At 39.0% G+C, this 22,326-nt stretch overlaps 3 protein-coding genes across 3 annotated transcripts; 2 read left to right on the top strand and 1 right to left on the bottom strand.

Moving 5' to 3' along the window:
* Positions 1–545: 545 nt before the first annotated feature.
* On the bottom strand, positions 546–2,629 carry LOC6550847 (cAMP-specific 3',5'-cyclic phosphodiesterase). The gene is made up of 3 exons (XM_026981906.1): positions 2,530–2,629; positions 1,143–2,286; positions 546–940 (listed from the first exon to the last, which is right to left on the bottom strand). The coding sequence occupies exons 1-3, from the start codon at positions 2,584–2,586 to the stop codon at positions 546–548; spliced, it is 1,596 nt and encodes a 531-aa protein (XP_026837707.1). The 5' UTR covers positions 2,587–2,629.
* A 510-nt stretch (positions 2,630–3,139) lies between these two features.
* Positions 3,140–3,431, top strand: LOC6549766 (protein new-glue 4). The gene has a single exon (XM_001976749.3). It carries the CDS (start codon positions 3,208–3,210, stop codon positions 3,379–3,381), a length of 174 nt encoding a protein of 57 aa, XP_001976785.1. The 5' UTR covers positions 3,140–3,207; the 3' UTR covers positions 3,382–3,431.
* Positions 3,432–7,776: 4,345 nt separating this feature from the next.
* Positions 7,777–8,432, top strand: LOC6549764 (cell wall integrity and stress response component 1). The gene has a single exon (XM_026982233.1). The coding sequence runs from the start codon at positions 7,841–7,843 to the stop codon at positions 8,267–8,269; it is 429 nt and encodes a 142-aa protein (XP_026838034.1). The 5' UTR covers positions 7,777–7,840; the 3' UTR covers positions 8,270–8,432.
* Positions 8,433–22,326: the final 13,894 nt, after the last annotated feature.

Genomic DNA, 22,326 nt, shown 5'->3' with positions numbered 1-22,326 from the left:
GTTACATGATTGCATGATACATGATTATTTGAAAAAAAATCGAAAAAAATATAATTTTTTTATTTAAATGCCAAAAGATTGGAAATTCTATAACGAATTCGGCGAGCTATTCCATATTTGGTCCATTATTATTTTTTTATGGCAAAAATACTGACCATTTTTGGTCGGAAATCCAAAAAAATGTTTATATGACTTTTTGCAAAAAATTCGAAAAAATTAGAATTTTTTCCTTTGAATGGCAAAAGATTGGAAATTTTATAACGATTTCGGCGAGCTATGACATTCCATAATAATTATTTTTTGTATGTCAAAAAATACAGACTATTTTTGGTCGGAAAATCGAAATTCGAAATCGAATTCCAAAAATTAGTTTCTTAAAGTGATTTTTCATCGTAACTTGGCTAAAAAGACCAAGCAGACCAACCATTTAATATTTTGTATTCTTATATTTTGTATTATATTATGTATATGTATATGTATATACATAATATGTTATTATTGTAGGCATGTAAATGGGCCAAATGGGTGGCAACATATATGAGAACTTACCGAACGTTGGCCAGAGTATGGCGACGATTCTTGAGGTACCGACTGTGGTACTTCTGCAGGTCGCCAATGGAACCCTGCTCCGCCTGCATCTTGCTGGTGGGCAGTAGCTGCGAGTTGCTGGGGTGCGAGGTGGCGAGGGCGGAGGCCGACGACGAGGTCAGACGGTGGTGCGCGGCAACGCTGACGCTGCTGCTGTTCTGGGTGGTGGTGGCTGTGCCGCCGGTGGTGCTGCTAGAGGCCAAGGTCTCGTTCGAGTTGCTGCCAATGACAGTGGTGGCCGATGAGGAGCCACCCGCCGAACCAATGGGCGCAAGGACGATACGCGACCAGCAGGACTTGTGCGGCTTGCGGAACTTTAGTTTGATGCGCGGCGAGGGTGTGGAAGAGGTACCTATACGCAAATGAAAAATAAAGTTTATTAATCAAGGCACTTGTACATCAGCATTGCTACGTTAAGGGAATATTAGAGGAATGTCCCTATGAATTGTGCTTTAAATGTTATTTACTTTGGTATATGTATTGCAATATTGCAACTTAATTGGATTATATTTCTCTTTCGTGCAGTTAGCACCGTGTGTTGACCAACGACCTACCTGCAATGTACTCCTGAGCTTGCTGACCCCCAGTGGGCACTGTGCCCGCCGAAGACGAGGTGGCCGACGAGTGATGGACGCTCTCGCAGCTGCCACAGTAGCCACTTGCTATAGTGATCGGCGGCGGCAGAGGCTGATAATCCTTCAGGCTCGACTGGTGTTTAAAGTTGGCCTGATCGGACTCCTCTTCCTCCTTGATATGCGGCAACGGGGAAGTCTGCGGCTGGCAACTGCAACGCTGTTGATTCTGGTTCGGGTTTGAGTTTGGAGTCTGATTGGGATTTTGATTGGTATTGGAGTTTTGGCCTTGATTTTGCACCGCACTCTGGCAGGGATTCGTGGAGGGATTGCTGCCGCTGTAGAGGGTGACCTGGCTGAGGATGTTGCCGCTGCTGGGCACAAAATTTGGTTGTGTTTGCAAGAGTGGTTGCTGCAGCTGCTGCTGCTGCTGTTGCTGCTGCACCACCGCGGTGGGTGAGACACTGGCGTCGCTCAGGGTTTCTGGTTCCGCTCGGCGGGCAACCAGACCGCTGGCCAAACTGGCAGCTGCAATATCTGCTGCACTCAGCTGATGGTCCAGCTCCTCCTCGACGTCGTTGATCAGGGTCTTAAGGGAGATCGGGGTGGTCACCGATGTGTCGATGGTGTCTGCCAGCGAATGCTTCTTCGTACCGCCGCCGATGTCGCCGTAAATATCCAGCTGAGATCCGGATCCGGTGCGGTTCAGCAGATCGTCCTCGTCCTTGTTGTTCCGCTCCTGTAAATCGCGCTTTTGCTCCGCGGACTTATCCAGATAACTATCCTCCGGGATGGCCTTGAGCTCGTCCGGCGTTTGGGCTGGTGTTTGGGGCGGACTTGTGGCGGGGGCTGCGGAGCCGCCCCCGCGACAAGGGAGGCAACACCGAAACACTGTGCCACCGAAGCACTTTGTTCTTGCCTTTGATTTCCGCTTGCCACTCCCACTGCCACTCCCGCTGCCACACCCACCGCCGCCGCTGCCACTCCCACCGCCCCCTCCAACGCCGCCACTGGCTGCCAGGCCGTTGGCACTGCAGCTGCCACCTAATCCCTGGCCGTTTCCGGTCCCGCTTCCGCTTCCGTTTCCGGTGCCGTTACCGCCGTTGCTACTGCCACTGCCGCGATGCTAAAAATGCAAGGAAACCAAATTCAATATCAATACCTTTGTTTTTTTTTCTTTTGGCTATGGTTAATAAATAAGAGTGGTTAGGTCACAATATATACAATTCTTGAATCAAGTGAAAACTTGTTCAATGATTTCGCCTCGGATTTAAATGTGTTCTATTGTATATTTCGTAGCGAAAACCAAACTATTAAACTTAAGAAAATAGCATTTAAACGGCTGTTGTTAATCGTATTTCCCCTCCACCTTGGCCACATTCTTGTTAAGCGAGAAACCCTGCGTAAAACGCGCCAATCGCATCATTCCCACTTCGATTGGGAGCTATCTGTAGGGGTAAAGCATTTTTATTTATCAAGCCGAGGTCTGTAAAGAAAAAAATAAGAAAAAATAGCGCATTAGAAAACATTACCTATGAATATAGTTTATTCTAAATAAATAAGGAATTTAAGTTACTAAGTAACAATATAATATTAAGCACAAAAAGTTCATTTATTTGGCGCCAATACTTAACAATGCATTTATTTAACTGAAATTTTCTCTCCAATATTTTCTACATGACATTTTTGGTTAATATTCCATTACTTTTAACGCACTTCTTTGTCAATTAGCGTATAAATTCGCATTTCGACTTGACCATAATTATCGTTCCCCCCAAAAATAGAACTTACTTTCCCATTCCCCATTTTCGACTTGTTCTCCCGCCTGAAAGTATTCCACCTGGCTGGCTGTGCGAATGAAAGTGGGTTAGTCACATATTTGAGCTTGCCAGGGACAGAAGCCAGCTGCACAAACTGACCCACATCCTGGCTATGTGGCTATATAGATAGCTATGTGGCTATATGGAAACTTTATCCACTTTAGCTTCCTCTTAATTAGTACCTCGTTGGTCATCGGAGAAACCGCTGTTATTTTGGGCGAGAGATAATGGAATGGAAACTGCTGCTAATAGTCCTGCCCTGGCTGCTCGTCTGCAAGATTTTTTATAAGGTCGAGGACTTTACGGAGCCTGATGTCGCTTACCAAAGCATTGACTATCATCCGGAGGACTACATCGACTCCTTCACCGACTTCCAGAAGCATGACTACTTTCAGTATTGAAAGTAGGCTTAAGTTTCCTTTTTGTTAATTTGTTTGTATGTGAAATAGCCTTCAATAAAGCGTTGTGCATTTAAAATATTACTTCTGCGAATATTTGTTTAATTCAGTCTACATGTGAAGTTCACATAAGGAAGGATTGGAACGTCATGATGAAAAATATGATCGTGCTTTTGTGAGTTTGGATTGTATTTAACTGTGCGATCAACTTGAAAAATCTCAAGCAAGCAACATATTTAAAGGGTAAATATATTATTAATGAATAGATTGAAATAGATTGAAAAAAGAACATTGAACTACCATCAGCCTATTACTATTTAAACAGCCTTTTGGGAAAGGCCAAAGTGGTTTTAAATTGGTATTTTATCGTAAATAAGTTTTCAGATCAGCTAAGTTTATACTACGTCAGAAAGCCAAAGCATCTTTGAACAAGTGACAGAGAAAGTGCGCATACATTTTTGCATTAAATTCAAATCGAGCTGAAAAAGTCAAATATGTAAACAATTGACAGAAAACCCATTTGCAATAGTCCAAATGGAGTATTCATTTGTAAGCGATGGCAGTTGATCTCGAAAACGTAGCAATCTTTATGCTCCAGCATGGGCTTAGCAAATTTTTTAATTCAGATATTTGCCAAGTCCAAACATGAATTCTACAAAAACTAAGGTAAACCAATTATGTCTTATGTACTAAGTTGATTTTTATTTTCGTTTATTCAATAGAATAATGTGATATAAAAACAGAACACATCAGCTGCTTTTTGTAGCACACTTTTGCGGGGAGATTGTTTATTGGATCTTATAACAGTGAACAAAGTTCCACACGTTTAAGATGGCTCATTCATTTTTCTATATGGAAAATGACATTTGAGTGGAAAATCATTGCAAGACTTTAATTAAGTTAAATACACATAATTATACACACACATTATATATAACAAATTTGAACTTAATCTGTCAACAAAAAACCTTTCAAACTGATTTGAAAAAATATACGAGCCTAACAAAATAAAAATACTTTTTTTTTTGATTTTTATATTTGCCTTATAATCGAAAAATATTGCTAATCCTATAAACTATGAAAATAATTGAAAATAAAATGTTTCTTACGCTTTTACAACGCCTTTATCGTATATAGATTAATTATCATCATATTCATTTACTCAAAAGCCGAGTAACAGTTGACAAAACTGTGTGATGATCCACCAGTCGGAGGCAGCCTCCTCCCCCACGACCACGTCTGCCTCGGCTGCCACCACCACTACTTCCGCTTCGGCCACCAGCAGTGGGAAGAAGAAGACTGTCACGCACTTTCAGCGGAAGATCAAGACGCCCAGGAAGGTCAGGAAAATCAAGAGGAGGAGGGGTTCTAAGAGTCGCAGCAGTAAAAATCGCAGATCGGAAGAATAGGAGATCCAGGACCAAAAGGAAAACCGCAGCGGAAGTAGTGGTGGTGGTGGCCGGCAGAAGCAACTAAAACTAGCAACTATGTACTTGTTTTTGCGCAATTGTTTAAACATTGGGAATCCTATTCGGAATAATATTTTCAGGTGAAGCATTTCATTTACGATCAATGGGCCAACGTAAACATCTGACTGTCAATGCCAAATCGGCAATCCTTTTTAATAAGTTGATTAAAATGCAGACGAGCATTAAACATTTATTCGACAAGGCTTTTCTGGGCCTCAAAAGTTGCGTTTCCATTGAAATCCATTAGCACAAAACCGAACTCGGGGAAACCCGCAAAAGCCCCAAAAGGAAAATTTGTGCAAGCGGCAAAATACTGGTAAGCAAAAACTTTTCAGCCCAAAAAAGTGAAAGGGAATGTGAAAAATGTGTTGCCATAGATACCACACACTCACACACACACACATTTGTGTGTACAATATGTGTGAGGAAAAACATAAAGAGAAAAAACCGTCAACGAAAACAACAACCACGAATTTCATAACAAAAGAGGCGTCAGGTGGTGCTCAGAATATTTGGAGCACGAAGACCACTGAACAAACAACAGGCAGATTAAACTCCACTTGAGTAAAAACTTAAGAGTTGTCATTCCGCCATTAATTATTGTTTTGATACTAAAGCATAGTTTGCGGACTGATTGAAAAAGAAACCCTTTGGATATGCAAGAATAATCTCACGGTTTTTGCATCCATTCTAAAATACTGAGAAAAGTCAGAGTCTCCCAAAACTCAGCAAAAACGTTGAGCAGACTTTAACACATCGAATACATATGAAAATCGAATATTACTACAACAGTTTTTGATCCAACTAAATCATGAAAATATAGCTTAAATCAAGAAAATACATTCTGCAATTTCAACAAATCGAAAGACAAGTCCTCAATCATATGTGTTATTTTTATTTTGCTGGCAAACGAGCTTTTTTGTTACACAGTCCTCCCGGATTGAGCCGAAAAGCAAAATGTACGTACATACGTATATTTGTTATTGATTTTTATTGAGACATTTGCAAAATTAATGTGTACAATGCGGGAGGGTATTTCCACTCGGGAAACTTCCTCGAGTTGTTGAATGATGACCGGCATTAATAAATCAATAGCGTTTTGATGGCAAATAATTCGAGATCTGCTCCAGGGATGCAGCCATACGCATTCGAACATCGACGGCCCACATCCGTCGTATCCTTTTGCCACATCCTCGAAATTCCCCACCGACCTTTGCCCTCTCGCACGTGTGCGTGTGTGTGTTTGGGTCTTGATATGAGACTTCCAATGCCCAGGGGCAGGGTAGACAAATTCGTTACAATACACCGAATAGAGTAGTTAAGTAATTTGAAGAATTAGTGGTTTTATAGGTAAGATTCATATATTAAAAAGATAATAAATAATGTTTATAATTAAAATATGCTGGTATATATCTACGATTTTTTATGTGTATTCAAGCTACATACAAAGTTACTCAGCAAACTGCAGTTCCCGTTTGTTCCTCTGCAAAAAAAAAAAAAAAAAAGAACACAAAGAACAAAACAAATAAGCGTATGCCATTAATTTTGCTGGGAAGTCCCTCACAATGGATCACAATGAAAACACTGACTTGCTGAGAATGCGACATCATTGACTGGCCCCCAAAATGGACAAAATGTGCTGCGCCTACGGAATTAATAAACAAACGATTGAAGGCAAAGTCGGGGACTTAAATCAAATAAATTACACAACAATTGGCATATTTCACTTAAATTGTAATGAGAAATCTATGGTTAAGAACTATTTCTTTCATATTGTGCAAAACGATCGCCGATGTAATTTGCCATTTGCCAATCAACAAACAAAGAATTCGTAAATGCAAGCATGGAATTTCCCCTTTGCAGTGTGTGAGCGTTTGTTTGTACAAATTAAATACGCAAGTGCGAGAATGCAAACCAACTAGCATGAGCAGGAAAATGCGACAAGTGGACGCATATGTCGTGGACTTGGGAATGGGAGTTAGTTTGATTTATCCAGGCAGTGAGTGCAATGTGGCCATTTCACTTAATTTTCAAGCCGTCAGTGGAATGTGAGACCGCCTGTGGTGGATTGCCAGCGTTACTTTTGGCCTAATGAGCAGTTTAATTATGCACGTTGATTGATTGATTCTAATTGATGGAAATCCAACAGCCCCAGCAACCCACAACAGTTGTTGGCCACACGTTAAAGTCAAAATGCATTGCTGAGTTTATCCAGTGAGGAATATCCAGTACAATTTTCCGCATTTCCTCATGTTTTCACTTCCGTTTCCACCATTTTTGCAACGAATAATTACTAAAAGTGCACAGGAGCTGCAGCTAAATATTTAATTGCTTTCTTCAAAGAAGTTATAAGTCTGGGAAGAAATGGCGAGCTTACTGAATTATTCAGATACAATTGAATGAGTCTCATTTTTCATCAGCTTAATTGAATTGCGAGTTAACTTGGTTGGGCGATATTTGTGACTTGAAATATTTATATGCCAATGTTTGTACAAAATTTAAAAACAACTTTAAAACATTGTATGTGGCAGTTCGAAACGTTCAATTCTTCTAATATAACATTGTTTACTTCCAAGCTAAGTTCACATTCAATGCCGCGAAAAATTGGTCTTTTCGTTTTTATTTACGCCTTTATTTTTAGTCACACCCAACTTTGACAGAAATTAAATGTAATCAATGAATATGATTGCAATATTGATGAATAACGATTGCCCGTAAAACAAAATTACTAAAATATATACGCAATGCGCAATATGTTGGCGTATGCTTGTCTAATATAATTGCGTCATTTGTCTGGATAAATAGTCGCCATTTGTGTAAATAACTCTGAAACAGCGAGTGTCAATAAAAAAAACCCCGAATTTGTTCTAACGCATGTTGCTTAGTTGACATTGTAAGGCCTCAATGTCGCAGAGTGGTACATTGGTACCTATAAATAGGGTAAACGGAGGTGGCAATAGATCATCCAGTCTTTCGAATACCATTGCCCCAAAATGAAGCTCCACTGGCTGCTCTTTGCAGTCGTACTGATCTGTGCCACCAGCACCGAAGTGAGTAGCACCAGCAGCACCGAAGCGGGTAGCACCAGCAGCACCGAAGCGGGTAGCACCACCAGCACCGAAGCCACCACCGCCTCATCCTCCTCCCCGCAAACCACCTCCTCATCCTCCTCCCCTCAAACCACCGAAGCCAGCAGCAGCAGTAGCAATTCGGGAACCAGTTCCAGCGGCTCGTCCTCCAGCTCCGCTAAGAAGAAGAAGAAGGCTGCCGCCAGGAGGAGGCGTGCCGCGCGCAGGAGGCGTGCCGCACGCAGGAGACGTGCTGCTGCCGCCCGCAGGAGACGTACAGCTAACGCACGCAGGCGCCCTCAGCGCAGGAGCCCCCAGCGCAGGAGCCCCCAGCGCAGGCGCAACAGGGGTTAGACTGGTGGCCGAATGTTGGGGGGATTGGGGGGATAATCCTCTCCAATCCACTCCGGCCTAGACCGGACTTTCAAAACTTTTTTTTTTAGTTTCCAAAACTCTCTGTTGATCCACGGATTGGCAATTTAATAAATTCCCGGCTATAGTAATTGCATGACAAATATTCTAAAGCGCTTCAAATTTATTTGTGTTTTGTTGCAAGGAAATTGGGAGGTAGAGCCCATGGCTTTAATTCAAGTGCATTGAATCGGTTAGCCTGATTGCTTTTGTTGTTGCTCCAAGGGTGAAAGGGTAAAGTTGCGCTCAGAACTGAACTCATACCCACCCCGCATGGCCTGTAATTAAAAAAGCAACAAGTTGAAAGACCACGCAAGCAAAAGGCAAAAGCCATCAAGCTGTCCCTTCCATATGCAGTACTACTCATTCCCATTGCCAAACCGAATCGGAGACCTCGACCATCGAAACCCATCAGCAATACGAGCGCAAAAAAAAGTTTATTTATTATTCGAAATTTCACGAGATGTGGAAATATGATGAACACTGCTTGGGTCCCAAAATCTAAACAGAAAATCTTCTAGTTCGAAATGGACTGTGTTCATTTTAATATTGTTCAGTCCCTATATCGCTGAGTAAAATTAACTAAACTTCAAGACCACCCTTATTGGCAATCCCACAGAAGTTCTGTTGTCTAAAGTTAAGTTACACTTGAGGCTGTTTAAAGTCTTCTAAGAAAAAGGTCCTGCGAGAAACAATTAGTTTAGCTCGTTCCACTTCCCTCGTACTTCTGGCCAAATTGCTTTGGCTAATTTGGTTTTTTCTCTGGCTTGCCTTCCGAATTCGTATGCAAAGGGCGCATAAATTTAATCAGTTGGTAGAATGTTGTTTTTCTTTCGGTTTTACTGGGTTCGTCCTTCTGCTTTTTGCCAACCTAAAGGGGGGGCGTTTGTGGTGGGCGTGGTCAGGTCGTAGGTGTGGTCAGGACTCTGCGTGCTGGCCAAGACAGAAAACAGACAGGCGGACACGACATCGGCATCTCTTCACTTGGAAAATATTTGTTAACAATCGAGCACGTAAATGAATATTTGAAATATTTCGGTTGAAGAAAACGTCTTCTCTTGATATATACCGAAGAGCGTTAATAATCGATTTGGTGACAGTCAAATGTACAGTATAATGTTGAAAAGTTTCACTAAAACCAAAGCCAATTTCTCTCGGTGCAGACACAAAGCCCACATGTTGTGTACATGCCAACGCAGACAGGCAAAAGACACGCCGACAGACAAATAGACAGACAGGCGGATATAGGGGAGAAAAGTAGGGGGAACGGAAGTGGAGGATAGGAGATGGATAGAGAAATATCCTCTGACCTGCGTTGGTTTTCGAAAATTTTCAATCCCCTTCAACAGCTGGAATGTTAATAATGTTTTCAGTTTTTGGGATATTTGTTATTTACATCTAAAATTGCATCTGTAATCTAATCATACCTCGTTGGTATATTCTTGTAACTAAATTTATTAAGAATTTCTTAGCAACGATGCAAATCTAACCTTGGCCAACATAAGAATACACCCTTATCTAAGTTCAGTTGTAGGTTATTTTTTTATCAGGATTTCCTTGTTTTTTTTCTTGTCCTGTTTTGTTATGCTTCTTTGCTGTCATTGCCTTTTCGATTTCCTGAATGTGCTAAACCAATAAAGGAACTTTTGACATGTCTGCTGGCTGTTTGAATTGCGTCCTAATTGTGCCACTCAGTGTATGTTTGTGTCTCTATAACCTTTAGTTTTTTTGGCCAGAAACACTCACTGAGATTTTCATTTTCGCCCAGAATATTTGTCGCCAAATTTCGAAACTCTGGGTAAGGTGACTACAATTATCCAGGCATTTCAATCGATGTCAATCAATCAATTAGCATCGCTCCTCTCCTATGCATCAATCAAATGCTGACCCAAAAAGCCGACTTCAATACAATAAGGACCAATTTTCCAGGCTATCCGCACTGACTTGGCTTCAATGCGATAGGACTACGGCATGTCCAGCATTTCGGGGAAAAAGAGGTTGAATAACTTTCAGCTGGTCTAATTATTCCCCCCTATATCACCGCCATTCTCTTAGTCAACATCATCAATCTTTCGGTCTCCACAGCAATTTGACAGCGATTGCGACATTTACAACTGCTTATCATCAGTGGACTTAGACCCGACTAATCTCTGCCACATTTAATGGAATTAGAAAAGAAACGATTCCAGGGATACGGAGAATTAAGGGGACTTAGCAATGGTTTTATGGAATGAGTCAGTCAGGTGTACTTATGAAGTTAATGAAATATTTTAAACACGTCTCTTTTAGTTAATAAATTGCAAGAAATTTAAATATTTAACCATGTATATTTTTATATTTTGCCCATTTCAGTTATTAGTGATCCCGTTTCTTAGAAATAACAATACAATTATTTGCCAACACGTTAATCCGTTAACTTTGCCGCTTTTCCGACACTTTTTCCTTGCACGTCGATGGGTCAGAATGGTAAGCAGACCAAATGTCGAAGGTTCTTTTGTATTATTTTAGATGTATAGTTTTTAGAACATTTAAATGCACGCAATTCCGCAGACCAGACCACGGACTAATGCCACAAAGATACCAACAGTTGCAGGTGAAATTGGCATTTGCTCCCTTCAATTTACCTATTCTCCCACCTCCTCAGACATTTTTCACAATCAAATCACCTCCCTTCTTACAGGGATAAGGTTAAAATTGGAGATACGAAAAGCACCTTGGTAATTCAATTCGTTGACTTCATTAGAGAGTACGTGTAATTAAAACGAATATGAATACAACAATACAATACAGTCATTTAAATTTGTAGCATATACATATTTACTAATTTGCATGTAGTAGCATGCCCAAAAGGCTAATAGTCATAATTATTATTGAATTAATCTATTAAGCGAGCCCCAAGGTCTCCGTTATGTAGGCTAGTCGACCGTGAATGAATAATAAACTTGTTTTAACATTTTAGTCGGCGGTCTGTGCATTATTTAGATTTAATTATTTGATTAAATATTTTATATCGCTTAATGTGCAATTAAATGTAATGTCATGAGCTTGCTAGAAGGAATTATTTTTGAACGATATCCTAATTGAGAAGGTAAAGCCCGGCATTTTTGTCAATAATTTAAAATTAACACCTGCACGTCCACACATTTTCCCCTTTTCATTGGTCTATTTTAGTGCGCAAACCCACCACACGAGGCAAACAATATCCATCGCTTTTTCTTTGTCTTTTTTTTTTTTTTTGTTTTTTACTCAGGTAAACCACATTTGTTTGCGGCTGACTGAAAATCAATAACCCAAGCCTCACCCCCTTTCACCCTCTATTAATAGATCGAGCTGATGTGAACTGCTCTCTTCTGGCTATGTTTCTATGGCCATGTTTTTGGGTCGAAATTAATGGCATTTTGGCCAAGCCCAACCATCATGGCCCATGAAACACAATTAAAGCGGCTTTCGGCTGCATTTTAGGGATTTTCCCTAAAGTAACGGGGACTACCACTGCTGGCATAGCTACAATTTTGAGTGGATGCATCTATATTATTCAAGCTGAAGCACTTGAAATGCACTCTTCGATAAAAAATATTTCCCAAAGTTGCTGCAGAATTTTCTCGATTCTGAGAAAGCAATTTATTTTCACAGTTCCCATACAAATGATACTTTTAGTTCCACTGCCCAACTGCCTAACTAAATCATATAGCATATTTTGCAAGATAATAAAAACGAGCTATGTTCCAGCTACTTTGGCCCACAGATTGCCCATTCTTACGAGGTACATTGTGACATGTTTCGACTCTGACTTGGCCTCATCATAATGTCGCTGAATCTTGTCTCCCAAAAGGCTGTCACAAATGGCCTCGTAATCAAAACAAAAAAGCGTCTAGAGCACAGCCAAAATTATTACACTGGCAAATAATATGAAAGAAGAATTATTATACAATGTATTCGAAAATAATGCTGGTCAGCTTCGTGATGAAAGAGAACATATCCTTTTTTTTTTTGCGAGTGCACAGCTTTGGTGGTTTGGAAAGCCTGTTGGAAAATGGGTGGGAAAATGAAAAAGGGAGTCAGAACCTGGCCGGGCATACAAATGCCTTAATTTGACGAACTGACGAATTTGCCATTTGCATGCGTGTCTAAATGTGTACAAATTTTTTGGGGGCTCAGCAGAGGGCAGTATGCGAGTGGACCAGAGCTCCTTAAACCACTTTTTATACCAGAAAACCATATTCCAGTACTTGATTTTATTTGCCGATGTGGTATATTTTTTTTATGGGCAATCCAATCGCTTTTATGGCAAGTAGAAAGCAAAAATCACAGAAAATATGATGCAGTTTAACTGGGGAAGAGAAATTACGTACTAGACACTCGCAAATTAAATAAATGAATTCAGCAAATTTAATAAACAAGAGACTAATTCGTATTGCAAGCTGCTTAACTCGTATATTCCTAAGTGTTAGAATCAATTCTCCTAGGTGTATAACTTTTGGCCAATTTTAAGCATTTAAACATACTGCCAAGCTATTTAGAGTATTCGTATTTCTTTGCAGCAAAACGAATTGGTACCTTTGACATTCCTATAAAAGTTTTAATAAAATTGTCAGCTATCGAAATATCTCCTGCACATATATATTATATATGCACATTGATTGATTCGAAATCAATTTCCTAATCCTTTTTGGGGACGAAAGTACTGGTTCCAGCTCGTTTCTTGGCATGTCGTTTTTAAAGTTCTTTTTTTTTATATTGTATATGTGTGTGTGCTCCGGCTATAGTTATCCTTTTAGGATATTCGGGCGTGTTGCTGTCGTAAAGTTGTTCGTGTTGTGTCCAAGGACACCCGCTTGGCTTCATAAAAATAGTTGTAAATTCCCAAGCAGTCTGCATAAATTTAGTGTGGATGCGATGCTCCGGATTCCCCAGCAACCCACTCCCTGAGTAAACATACGAGTATATCCCCAATCTCCCCTGTCAGTAACTTTCACACGTCGTTTCATTTCTGGGCAGCTGTAAAAAGTGACGCAACTTTCGTACACATTGTCAACAGTCGTAAATTCTTCCCGCTCCTGGCTAAGCTTGATTATCCTGCTAGCTGCTCAACTAGGGGAACGGCTCTCAAGATGTTGTCCTGTTCTCATCACAAAAGGACACTGGAAAAAATAAAATTGGGTTGCGATCCTGGAAAAATAAACTGAATCCCAAACTGAACTGAACAAACCTGATTGCTTAAAATAGTATTGTATATATTATATTTGTATAGGTAACCCCATTTATAGCATTTGTAAATGTAAATATTTTGAAAATCCGCAAATTCTTGAACTATTTTGTTTAGGTAATTATTTTTGCCCCGCTATTGTTGACTTGCGAATTGTCCGGATTCCGACATTCCGCCGGAATTGGACACCTGTCCGCAAAAGTGTGCAATGGTATTTGCTGCAACAGTTTGCCGCAAACAACACGATGTCCTTGCGGCTCCTTGCGGCTTCTTACTGCTCCTTTCGCCACTTTTCTTAGTTTTCCCCACCTTTCCCACTCCAATTCAACGCCCTTCTCCTGGCCACACCGTCTGTGTGGCTCCTTGTAATGGCATTTATGATTTGTTGGCTTCCAACTTTGTTGGTTGACTTGGCTTGAGGAGCGGGTCGAGTCCACCTGCCGCTTGACAGCTGTCACTGGGAGTCCATATGTCTGCTCACACGCAGGCGGTTAAATAGGGATGCACCGCGAGGAATTCCATCACTTTCCCAGCCAATTCATAATTTTAAGTCCACTATGTCTTTGATAAAATTGAAAACAAAATAATGCTGTGACTTTCAAATTATTTTCATAGACAATTTGCAAGTAATGGTTAAATTGTTGATAATTTCAAATGAAAAACAAACTTTAAAACTTTGATTTCGTAACCTTAGCAATCTGGTAATACTTGTTCTCAGTGTATTAGCTGGCTGATATATGAGCAGATACAGTCATTTTGCCGGGCTGGCAATTCCATTTTCACTTCTCGACAGAACGAATTCAATTACAAGCCAAGCAAAATGTGCGAGAAAATCCAAGGATGGGCGGGAAAATCTGGGCAGGGCAGGAAAACCCTGCCAATGTCCTTCCACACATACATACATACATACTCGTACATACATCTGTTTAGCTAAAATTAAAATCATATGCATGAAATGAGCGCGAAATTGAAATGGAATGAAATAAATGAGGAAAGTGGGGTGAGCGATGACGGAGACATTCCGCCTTTTCCACCTTCGGTTCATTCCTTTCCATAGCTTTCAGTATCAGTATCTGTATAAGTTTCATTTTCATGTTTCAGTTCAGCTGGTCTTTAATCTCAGCATTGGCGACATTGACACAAAAGTCAGGCGCAAACTTAAAAACAAGGTTTAACAAACTCGAAATGCTCTAGAGCGTGATGGAAAAACTCTTTTGCCCTTTCCTCAAACTGCTAAATTGCATAAAACCTGCACAAGTAGAGGGACGACTAATTGGCAAGCCAGAAAAATTGTGAATCTAAAATACCCTTTACAATGTAAAAATTTTCATAAAATATGAGTTTTATTACAATGGAAATATTTTCACAAAATGTGAGGTCTATAATATGTTTATTTATATTAAATATGGTTTTATTTTGGTTGAATTAAGAAAAGTCTATTCTATCGATATCATTTTGTATTTTTGCTTTCAACTCATGGCATATGCAGTTAGCTTATCTCGGTGCCCTTCGCCACTTGATGACATTTTCCGAGGCGCATCAGTCCGAGAAGATTTTCCAAGTGCGTACTCACTTACATTCACCACCCATTTCCCCAGCTGTTTTCCCCGCATTTTCCACCCAATGCGGTCGCATCCGTTAAAGCTTTAACTTGTTGTTTGCCTCTCGCTTTTCGGCATGTGACGGAAAACCCATCCACTCATCCACCAGCCACCACCCACCTGATGGTCGCAATTCACGCCCGCTCCCCCTCAAAAGCTATACATCTCCGCAACAGACCCTAAAACTAATTTATTTACTTAGAACCCAACTGCTGACGCCTATTTGTATGCAATTAATTTCGTTGTGCCTCTTACCCAAGACAAAACCAAATTTATACAAAAAAAAATGGGGACTTCCAATTCGCAGGAGCTTAAGAAACGAATTTGACATTATTGTATCCCGTTTCGCATTTTTTGTGACATTTTTTTTTTCTTATTTTTTAGTAAAAAATAATCATTTTGTCGATAGCATTAAAAATAATTGTCCAAAACTAGAATTCCATACCTCGTTGAATTCGTAACAAAATTCCCTATCAACCTGCGTTCAAACAAAAAATTTTAATTTTTTTGACATTTTTCGCAAATTTTGATGATGGTATTTAAATGCGAAAATTTGAAAAAATGTTGTTAGGTAAAAAATAAGCAGTATTTTGTCGATAGCATTAAAAATAATTGTCCAAAACTAGAATGGCATACCTCGTTGAATTTGTAATAAAATTCCCTATCTACATGTGTTCAAACCAGGACATTTATCTAAAATGCGAAAAAAAAAATAGGAACAGTTATCTAGAAAAAATGAACTAATGATAAATGATTTCACTACAGCTCAGTGTATTTCCATATTTATGATGCCTTTGACTAGCGGTCAAATCAACTAAATGGCCACCAAAGTGCCGAAAACTGCCACACGCCTGCCACAGCTAATGAAAATTGATGTTATATGATTTACACTTTTTTGTAGCCATTTTATTGTTTTTCCCTCCCTGCTATTTCTCCCACAGAATAGGGACAAAAACGCAAATTAAATGAATGTTTGTGGAGTGGGTTGGAGTGTCCACGGAAATTAATTAATTTCGCGGAACGCGAAGGATGCTCATTAATTGATTGCCTGCTTCGAAAAAAGCCCCTGTATAGTAATCTTTACAATTCTTGAAAATTAAACGAAACTTTTTCGAAAATGTTGCAAAGTTATATTAAGTTTGTATTTTTGCATAACTTGTTTTCATACTTGTAAAATGTATATCTATATACCATTATAAATTTATGGTTGCCATTGGATAGTACCAGCTAACCTGAAAAGACAAGAAAAGCACATCAGTTAGAGAAAACAGAAAGCAAATGCATAACTCAACTGTTGATTAAATAATTTGTAATGGCGCATTTTAATGCGGCTAATTGGCAGGGATACTTTATATTTCGCTTTATAATTTCCGTACGCCAAACCCATTTCTCATATATAATAATTTTCCTACTTGTTATATAAGATGGCTATTAACTGTCGGTGGCATACATGGAGCGGCATGGAGCGTTGAATGAAGGTTGCGGTCAAAACAAAGCCACGAGCAAGCGGGGGAAATGCAAGGTGGAAATGCTGGAAAACCGGGTGGCAAACCAAGTGAATAGGTTGAAGTTTTAGAAGGGGCCTAACAGAGGTCATATCCTGCGGTCTGGCCTTTGGTTTGCCGGGTCAGGATATTGGTAGCACCGGCCTGTTGCTTTTTTTTTTTTATTTCTGTGCATTTATTATTTGGGAAAACGCTGCGCGTGGTCAAAGAAAGAGTACTGGCGGGTGCAACTTCGAGGTTTTAAATTGTCAAAAGCGATTCATATTTATATTTTTATATTCCTTTTTGGTAAGTTCCTCATCTGTCTGTCAGGCAATTCCATTTGCCCCGGATTATTAATCAGTTTCACTTTGCATTCTCCTGCGCTGAAGTCAACAAAGTACAAGAAGAACCAGTCAACAATTCAGCAGTTGAAAAATGGTATAAATCTTGAAATTGTCCAAAGATCATGAAAATAGGGCGCTGATTGGAAAATGACTACATTAAAGTCAACATGAGCGAAAAGATCTTAAATTTTGTATAAATTTTACAACATTTTTTAGTTTGAGTTCAGACATGGTGGGTGTTGTTACCTGGGGATGACTTCACAATCGATGGCAGTCTGGAAAAGTCACATTTTCAGTCACGTTTTGTTGCTAGCTTTCCCTTTTCTTTTTTATTTGTTGCATGGCCGGAAAACAACCCCCAGAGATGGACTTTAACCCATTGCGGAATTAACTAAATGAAATTCGAACGTGTCGGCAACCGATTAACCCTAAACTCGTAGCTTGGTGGCTGGGGGGTAAAGCTCCGCGCCTTGACAAATGATGCACTCGAATGTCAACATTTAATTGCATCCACGTAACAAGTTGAAATTAAAAATTAATGACAGTTTTTCCGACCGCAAAATTGACATTCGATTCAATCGGGCAACAAAAGCTCATTTCGCTCAATGAATGCCAATAATAAATAAATAAAACGCATGTACTACGCGCCGATTAAAGTGATATCTTTTTAACAATTCACCATTACCGCAAAACAAATTGCATTCATATGAAAATTGAATTAAAAATACAATGTTAGATATTTAAAAAAATTACAAATTAAAACTTAGGATTAGAACTTAGGATTTAAAAAAAAGTGTATATACAAAAAAAACTTAGTTAAATTTATAATTTATCCATTTATTTAGGGAACAAAAACGAATTAAAGGTCTTGCCAATCAAAGTTTCACTCAAATTAAATTAACTATTAAAAGATTTGCTTTGAACCCAAGAGTCGGTTAAAAGTTTTCGAAACTACCGAAACTTTTACTTAAAATCTCGCCTTTGATTACGATGGTAATCAGTAATGTAGCTGATTATTAGGGTAAATGGTGAAGAAATTGGGTATCAAGGGTTAAGTTTATTTTAGATTTTCCTTTGCTCTCCAGCGAATTTAATGCGGAGCCCAAATCGCATGACAAACCACAATTTTTATTGCAGGAAAAGCGGAAAAACGTAATACAGCCGAAACAACTTTTCATTTACTTCGGAATGACGTCACAGTTGAAGACCTTTTCCACCCATAAAATGTAATACGATCAAAAAAGTAAGAGCGTAATAATAATAATAACGTAATAAATGAAAATGAAAGTTTTTCCTGCTTGTTTGTAAACACTTTCTTGTTGGTAAATATGTAATCCTACATAATACCCTTTACTATTTATTTAGATTAGCTCCACACATATCAGTATTATTTTAATAAGTATTTATTTAAACGTAACGCCCTCTTTCACATTTACATACGTTCCTTTATATGTCATCTTATAAAAGAAAAGCAATTTCATGGGCCCACACAATTACCAAAAAAAAAAGAAACCGCGGTTATTTTCCTTTGTCTTTGACTTTTTTATGCCATCTTTTTGGCAGGACTTAATTTTCTTTTTGTAGCGAATTATGCCGAAATCGCTTTGTTTTCCGTTGTTAAGTTTTGCATTTTTTTTTTTCCATTTTAGTCCATTTGTGTTACAAGGAGTTTGCCTTGGGTTTTCTCGGCCTGTTGGTTTTGTATTTTATTTTTGAATTTCATTTTTCTGTCAGCGGCACTCAAGTGAATTCCCGCGTTCTTCTGTTCCGAACAGAAATCCAGGGCGCATATCCTTTTAATTGAAAACGATGTAAAAGCCCGCGGCTGAGCGCGAATTCGCGGACCGACTTTATATAGATATAATAACAATAACGATTTAAATTAAGTGCATAGGGCCCGGACTTCGTTCTCCACTTTTTGGTTTTTGAATAAGTAATCGTTTTTAATTTAGCAGGTACGTGACAGTTTGGAAACTCGACTGGATCTCCTTTTCGCACCTCACCTCAGCTCACCTCACCTCAGTTGAAAGTCACGTGGGCACATTAACTGACAAATTTGCGGAAAATCTAAAAATCTCAAATTCCAAAAAGGAGCAAAGGAGCACGAGCAAATGAAATGGAAACGAAATGCTTAAAGTTGAATGTTAATTTTCTCTGTGCCTTGAAGGGCGGTGGAATGGCAATTTCCATTGATTTTTCCAACCAATTGAGTAACGGGGAGATTTCCACGACTTTTTCATATCAATGCCGAAGTTAAAGTTATTAATTGCTCATCTGGTTTACATATTTAACAATAATGAGCTAAACATTTTTTATAACTAATTCAAAAACAAGTTTAGGAAGTAAATAAATTACCTATGTACTAGGTGTGTTTCTCATTCCATTGCGCACATTTTAAGTTACAAAGTAAAAGAATATTTATTCTATTTACGAATATACTCTTTAAGGACACATTTTTAATTTAGACTAGATACGTCCCAAGGGAATACAATAAGCTGAGTTTTATTTCAGAGAACCTGGCAACGAGAAATAATTTTTAAATGCCCCAAAAGGTAAAGAAGCGTAAGTTTATCGATAAGAAAGCTACCCAAAAGCCACTCAGATATGTGTACATGCGGTTAGGGGGCGTGGGTGTATATATATATATATACATATATATATATTATTATGTTTATTCCTTCTCACTTAATTTATTGTAAAATGGTAAATTTCACGAAGCGGAAATGTTTATTAGAGCGGAAAGTGTTATTTTTAGTGTGATGGGCAGGTTTGTGGTTGGCTTGGAACAAAGGCGACAAGACCGGTAAAACAGGATTCCGAAAGGATGCCCAGGATTATATGTGTGTATGGGTGTGTGATGCTTCTTTTTCCTCGCTCAGCTGCCAACAATTAATTTATTAATATTTTTCCTTTTCAGCCCACGTGGCGTATGCTCAACTTATTAAGTATACGAAAGCAAAAGGCCTCGTGTTCAAAACGTTATCCTGCCTACCTGCTAATTAGCTTTCTCCTTTTTACACTTTCACAGCCTTAATTAAAATAAGGAAACGCAAATAGTTTCCTACAAATAATTATGGGAATATATACTGTTCTAAGCCAGTTTTTAAAATGAAAGCTGAGATAAATATATTTTAAAATACCTATAAATGTATAAACGCTATCATTTACAAAATGATAAAAATCAAGTATTTAAGGATATTCAATCATTTCTGTTGGCTATGAGTACTTTCGGCAGATGCCACTGAATTTTTCAGCTTTCAATTTACATATTTATTCGGTTACCATTTTCTCCATTATTCAGCACTTGAATATTTATCGAGGATAAAGCCGCTTTCTGCATTTTATAGATCTCTCGTCCTCTGGTTTACCCATATTTTCCATTTGGTTTTTCAGCTGGGACCGAGACAATCGGATTCTGCTTAAAAATTTTCTTTTAAATTCTTAATGCAAAATACCCGCTTGCCACAAGAAAACACACTTCACTGCCCGTTCACAGCATTTCAAATTAATGTTACAGCTGCCAGTTTCCAACTTGAAGTTAGTCGTCCTTGGGCCACCTTGCGCTATAATGAAGTAGCAAATAAATAGCCAATCCCCCGCTCTTCTACCTATTTTCCACGCCCACCACCGAATAGTCTGGGAAAAGCTGTGGGAAACAAGTCGGAAAAGCTGAAGACATGCCTGAGAGTCCAGACTTCCTAGAAGAATTTCCTAATAAATGCGACTGGTTAGTTCGTCACTTATAATAGCCACTATGGGTCTCTTTCGCTCTCGTAAAGTTCACCAATTATAAAATATTTTCTATATATCTTCTCTGTATTTTCTATGAAGTTTTTAAGTTTACTCGACAACTTTAGTGCGTTTATTATTTACAATTTGTGTGTGTCTGGCTTTATCCGAATGTAGGGTATTTATTTGCATACCCTGAGTAAATATTTTCCCAACATTTTCTCCTTTTCTGGCAATTCTTCACCGCGACTTTGAGACAGAGAAAAATAAACCGCTGCATACTTATCTGGGCAAAAGCGCAGTTCCCTGCACAAATTTACATGCAAATTAAATGCAATAAATTCGTCGGCGTTATTGTTTGTGCTCTCTAGTCCGCGATGACGTCATTCGCGCAGGGAAAAGTTACCGTAAAAATGTGGAGAAGTCCTGCTGCTGAGCGTCTTGGCCAATTTGCATAAATCAGACTCTCCGCCACTTCTTCCACTGGCCATAATGGAAACGCCCTAGCCTGCACTTAATGCGAGTTAATTTGATTTCACTTTGGCATAAAAGCGGAAAATAAATAGCAAGCGATTAATGACCCGCCCGCCGTTTATTCAAGAATTGCAATTTGCCAGCGGGTCAATGCAAATACCGATGATAGGGTCAGAGTTCGATGTGGCATGCAAATACGTTTAAAGCAGAAAAAACACAAAACCGAAAGGCTAACCCATAAAGTCGAACCAATTAAACAATACAGTGGGCCTCAAAGAGTAGGTTACATATTTATAATAATGACAATAATACTTCCAATACTAAAAATGTTAAATAGAGCCAAAGTTATACAACTTCAGGTGAATTATTTTGTTCCTCCACTGTTAAAAATAGCGTTTGTCAGCGCAACACAATATAAATTGTCCAAAGATCAAATCTTAATAGTCAGCTGCAGAATCACTCACGTTCTTTGATTGGTAACAGTGGGCGATGCTTTTGTTTCCCCGCTGGGACAATTATATCATTTTCTCAATGGATATACAAAACACTCTGTACACTCCTCCCCCGAACGGATTTTATTGCCAAGGTATCCCGCTGTGCGATGAATGACAACAAAATAAATTAAATTGAGCGTTCAGTGGCTTATTCGGGGCATGCCCCGCCCGCCTTTCACGCGTTTCAATTTCACCCGGAAAATTCGCCGTTTTGCGAGGTGGAAATGGAAGGGGTGAAACATGGAAAATCGGTAGATAAACAAGAGGACAAGAGCCTGGCAAAAAGTGAAGGAAAATATTTACAAACGAAATTACGTAATGAAAGAAACTAGCACAGATATACAGCCACGTTAAAAATAATCATTTTGGATCAAAAGTATGTTGAATATTCAAAGTAAAATGCTAATAGTACTATGTTTACTTTATATAAAAACAAAATAATATTCGAAAATAATTTCCATTTAATTATATCGTAATTACTGCGAAAAATCTGCGAATTCTGTAGAACGGAACCGAAAGTCATGAAGAGGCAGCACTTTAGATCCATAAACAGATAAATGCACATTACAATGCTGATGTTTATTTGTCTGATAAGAGATTACTTGCAATTGCGTTGAACAATTTCACTGGAACAATTTTCAATTGACCTTGGCCCACAGCCCGAT

Source organism: Drosophila erecta, unplaced genomic scaffold, assembly GCF_003286155.1.
Source record: "Drosophila erecta strain 14021-0224.00,06,07 unplaced genomic scaffold, DereRS2 tig00000126-arrow-pilon, whole genome shotgun sequence".
Classification (NCBI taxonomy): Eukaryota; Metazoa; Arthropoda; class Insecta; order Diptera; family Drosophilidae; genus Drosophila; species Drosophila erecta.
This window is presented reverse-complemented; position numbering and strand designations above follow the sequence as displayed.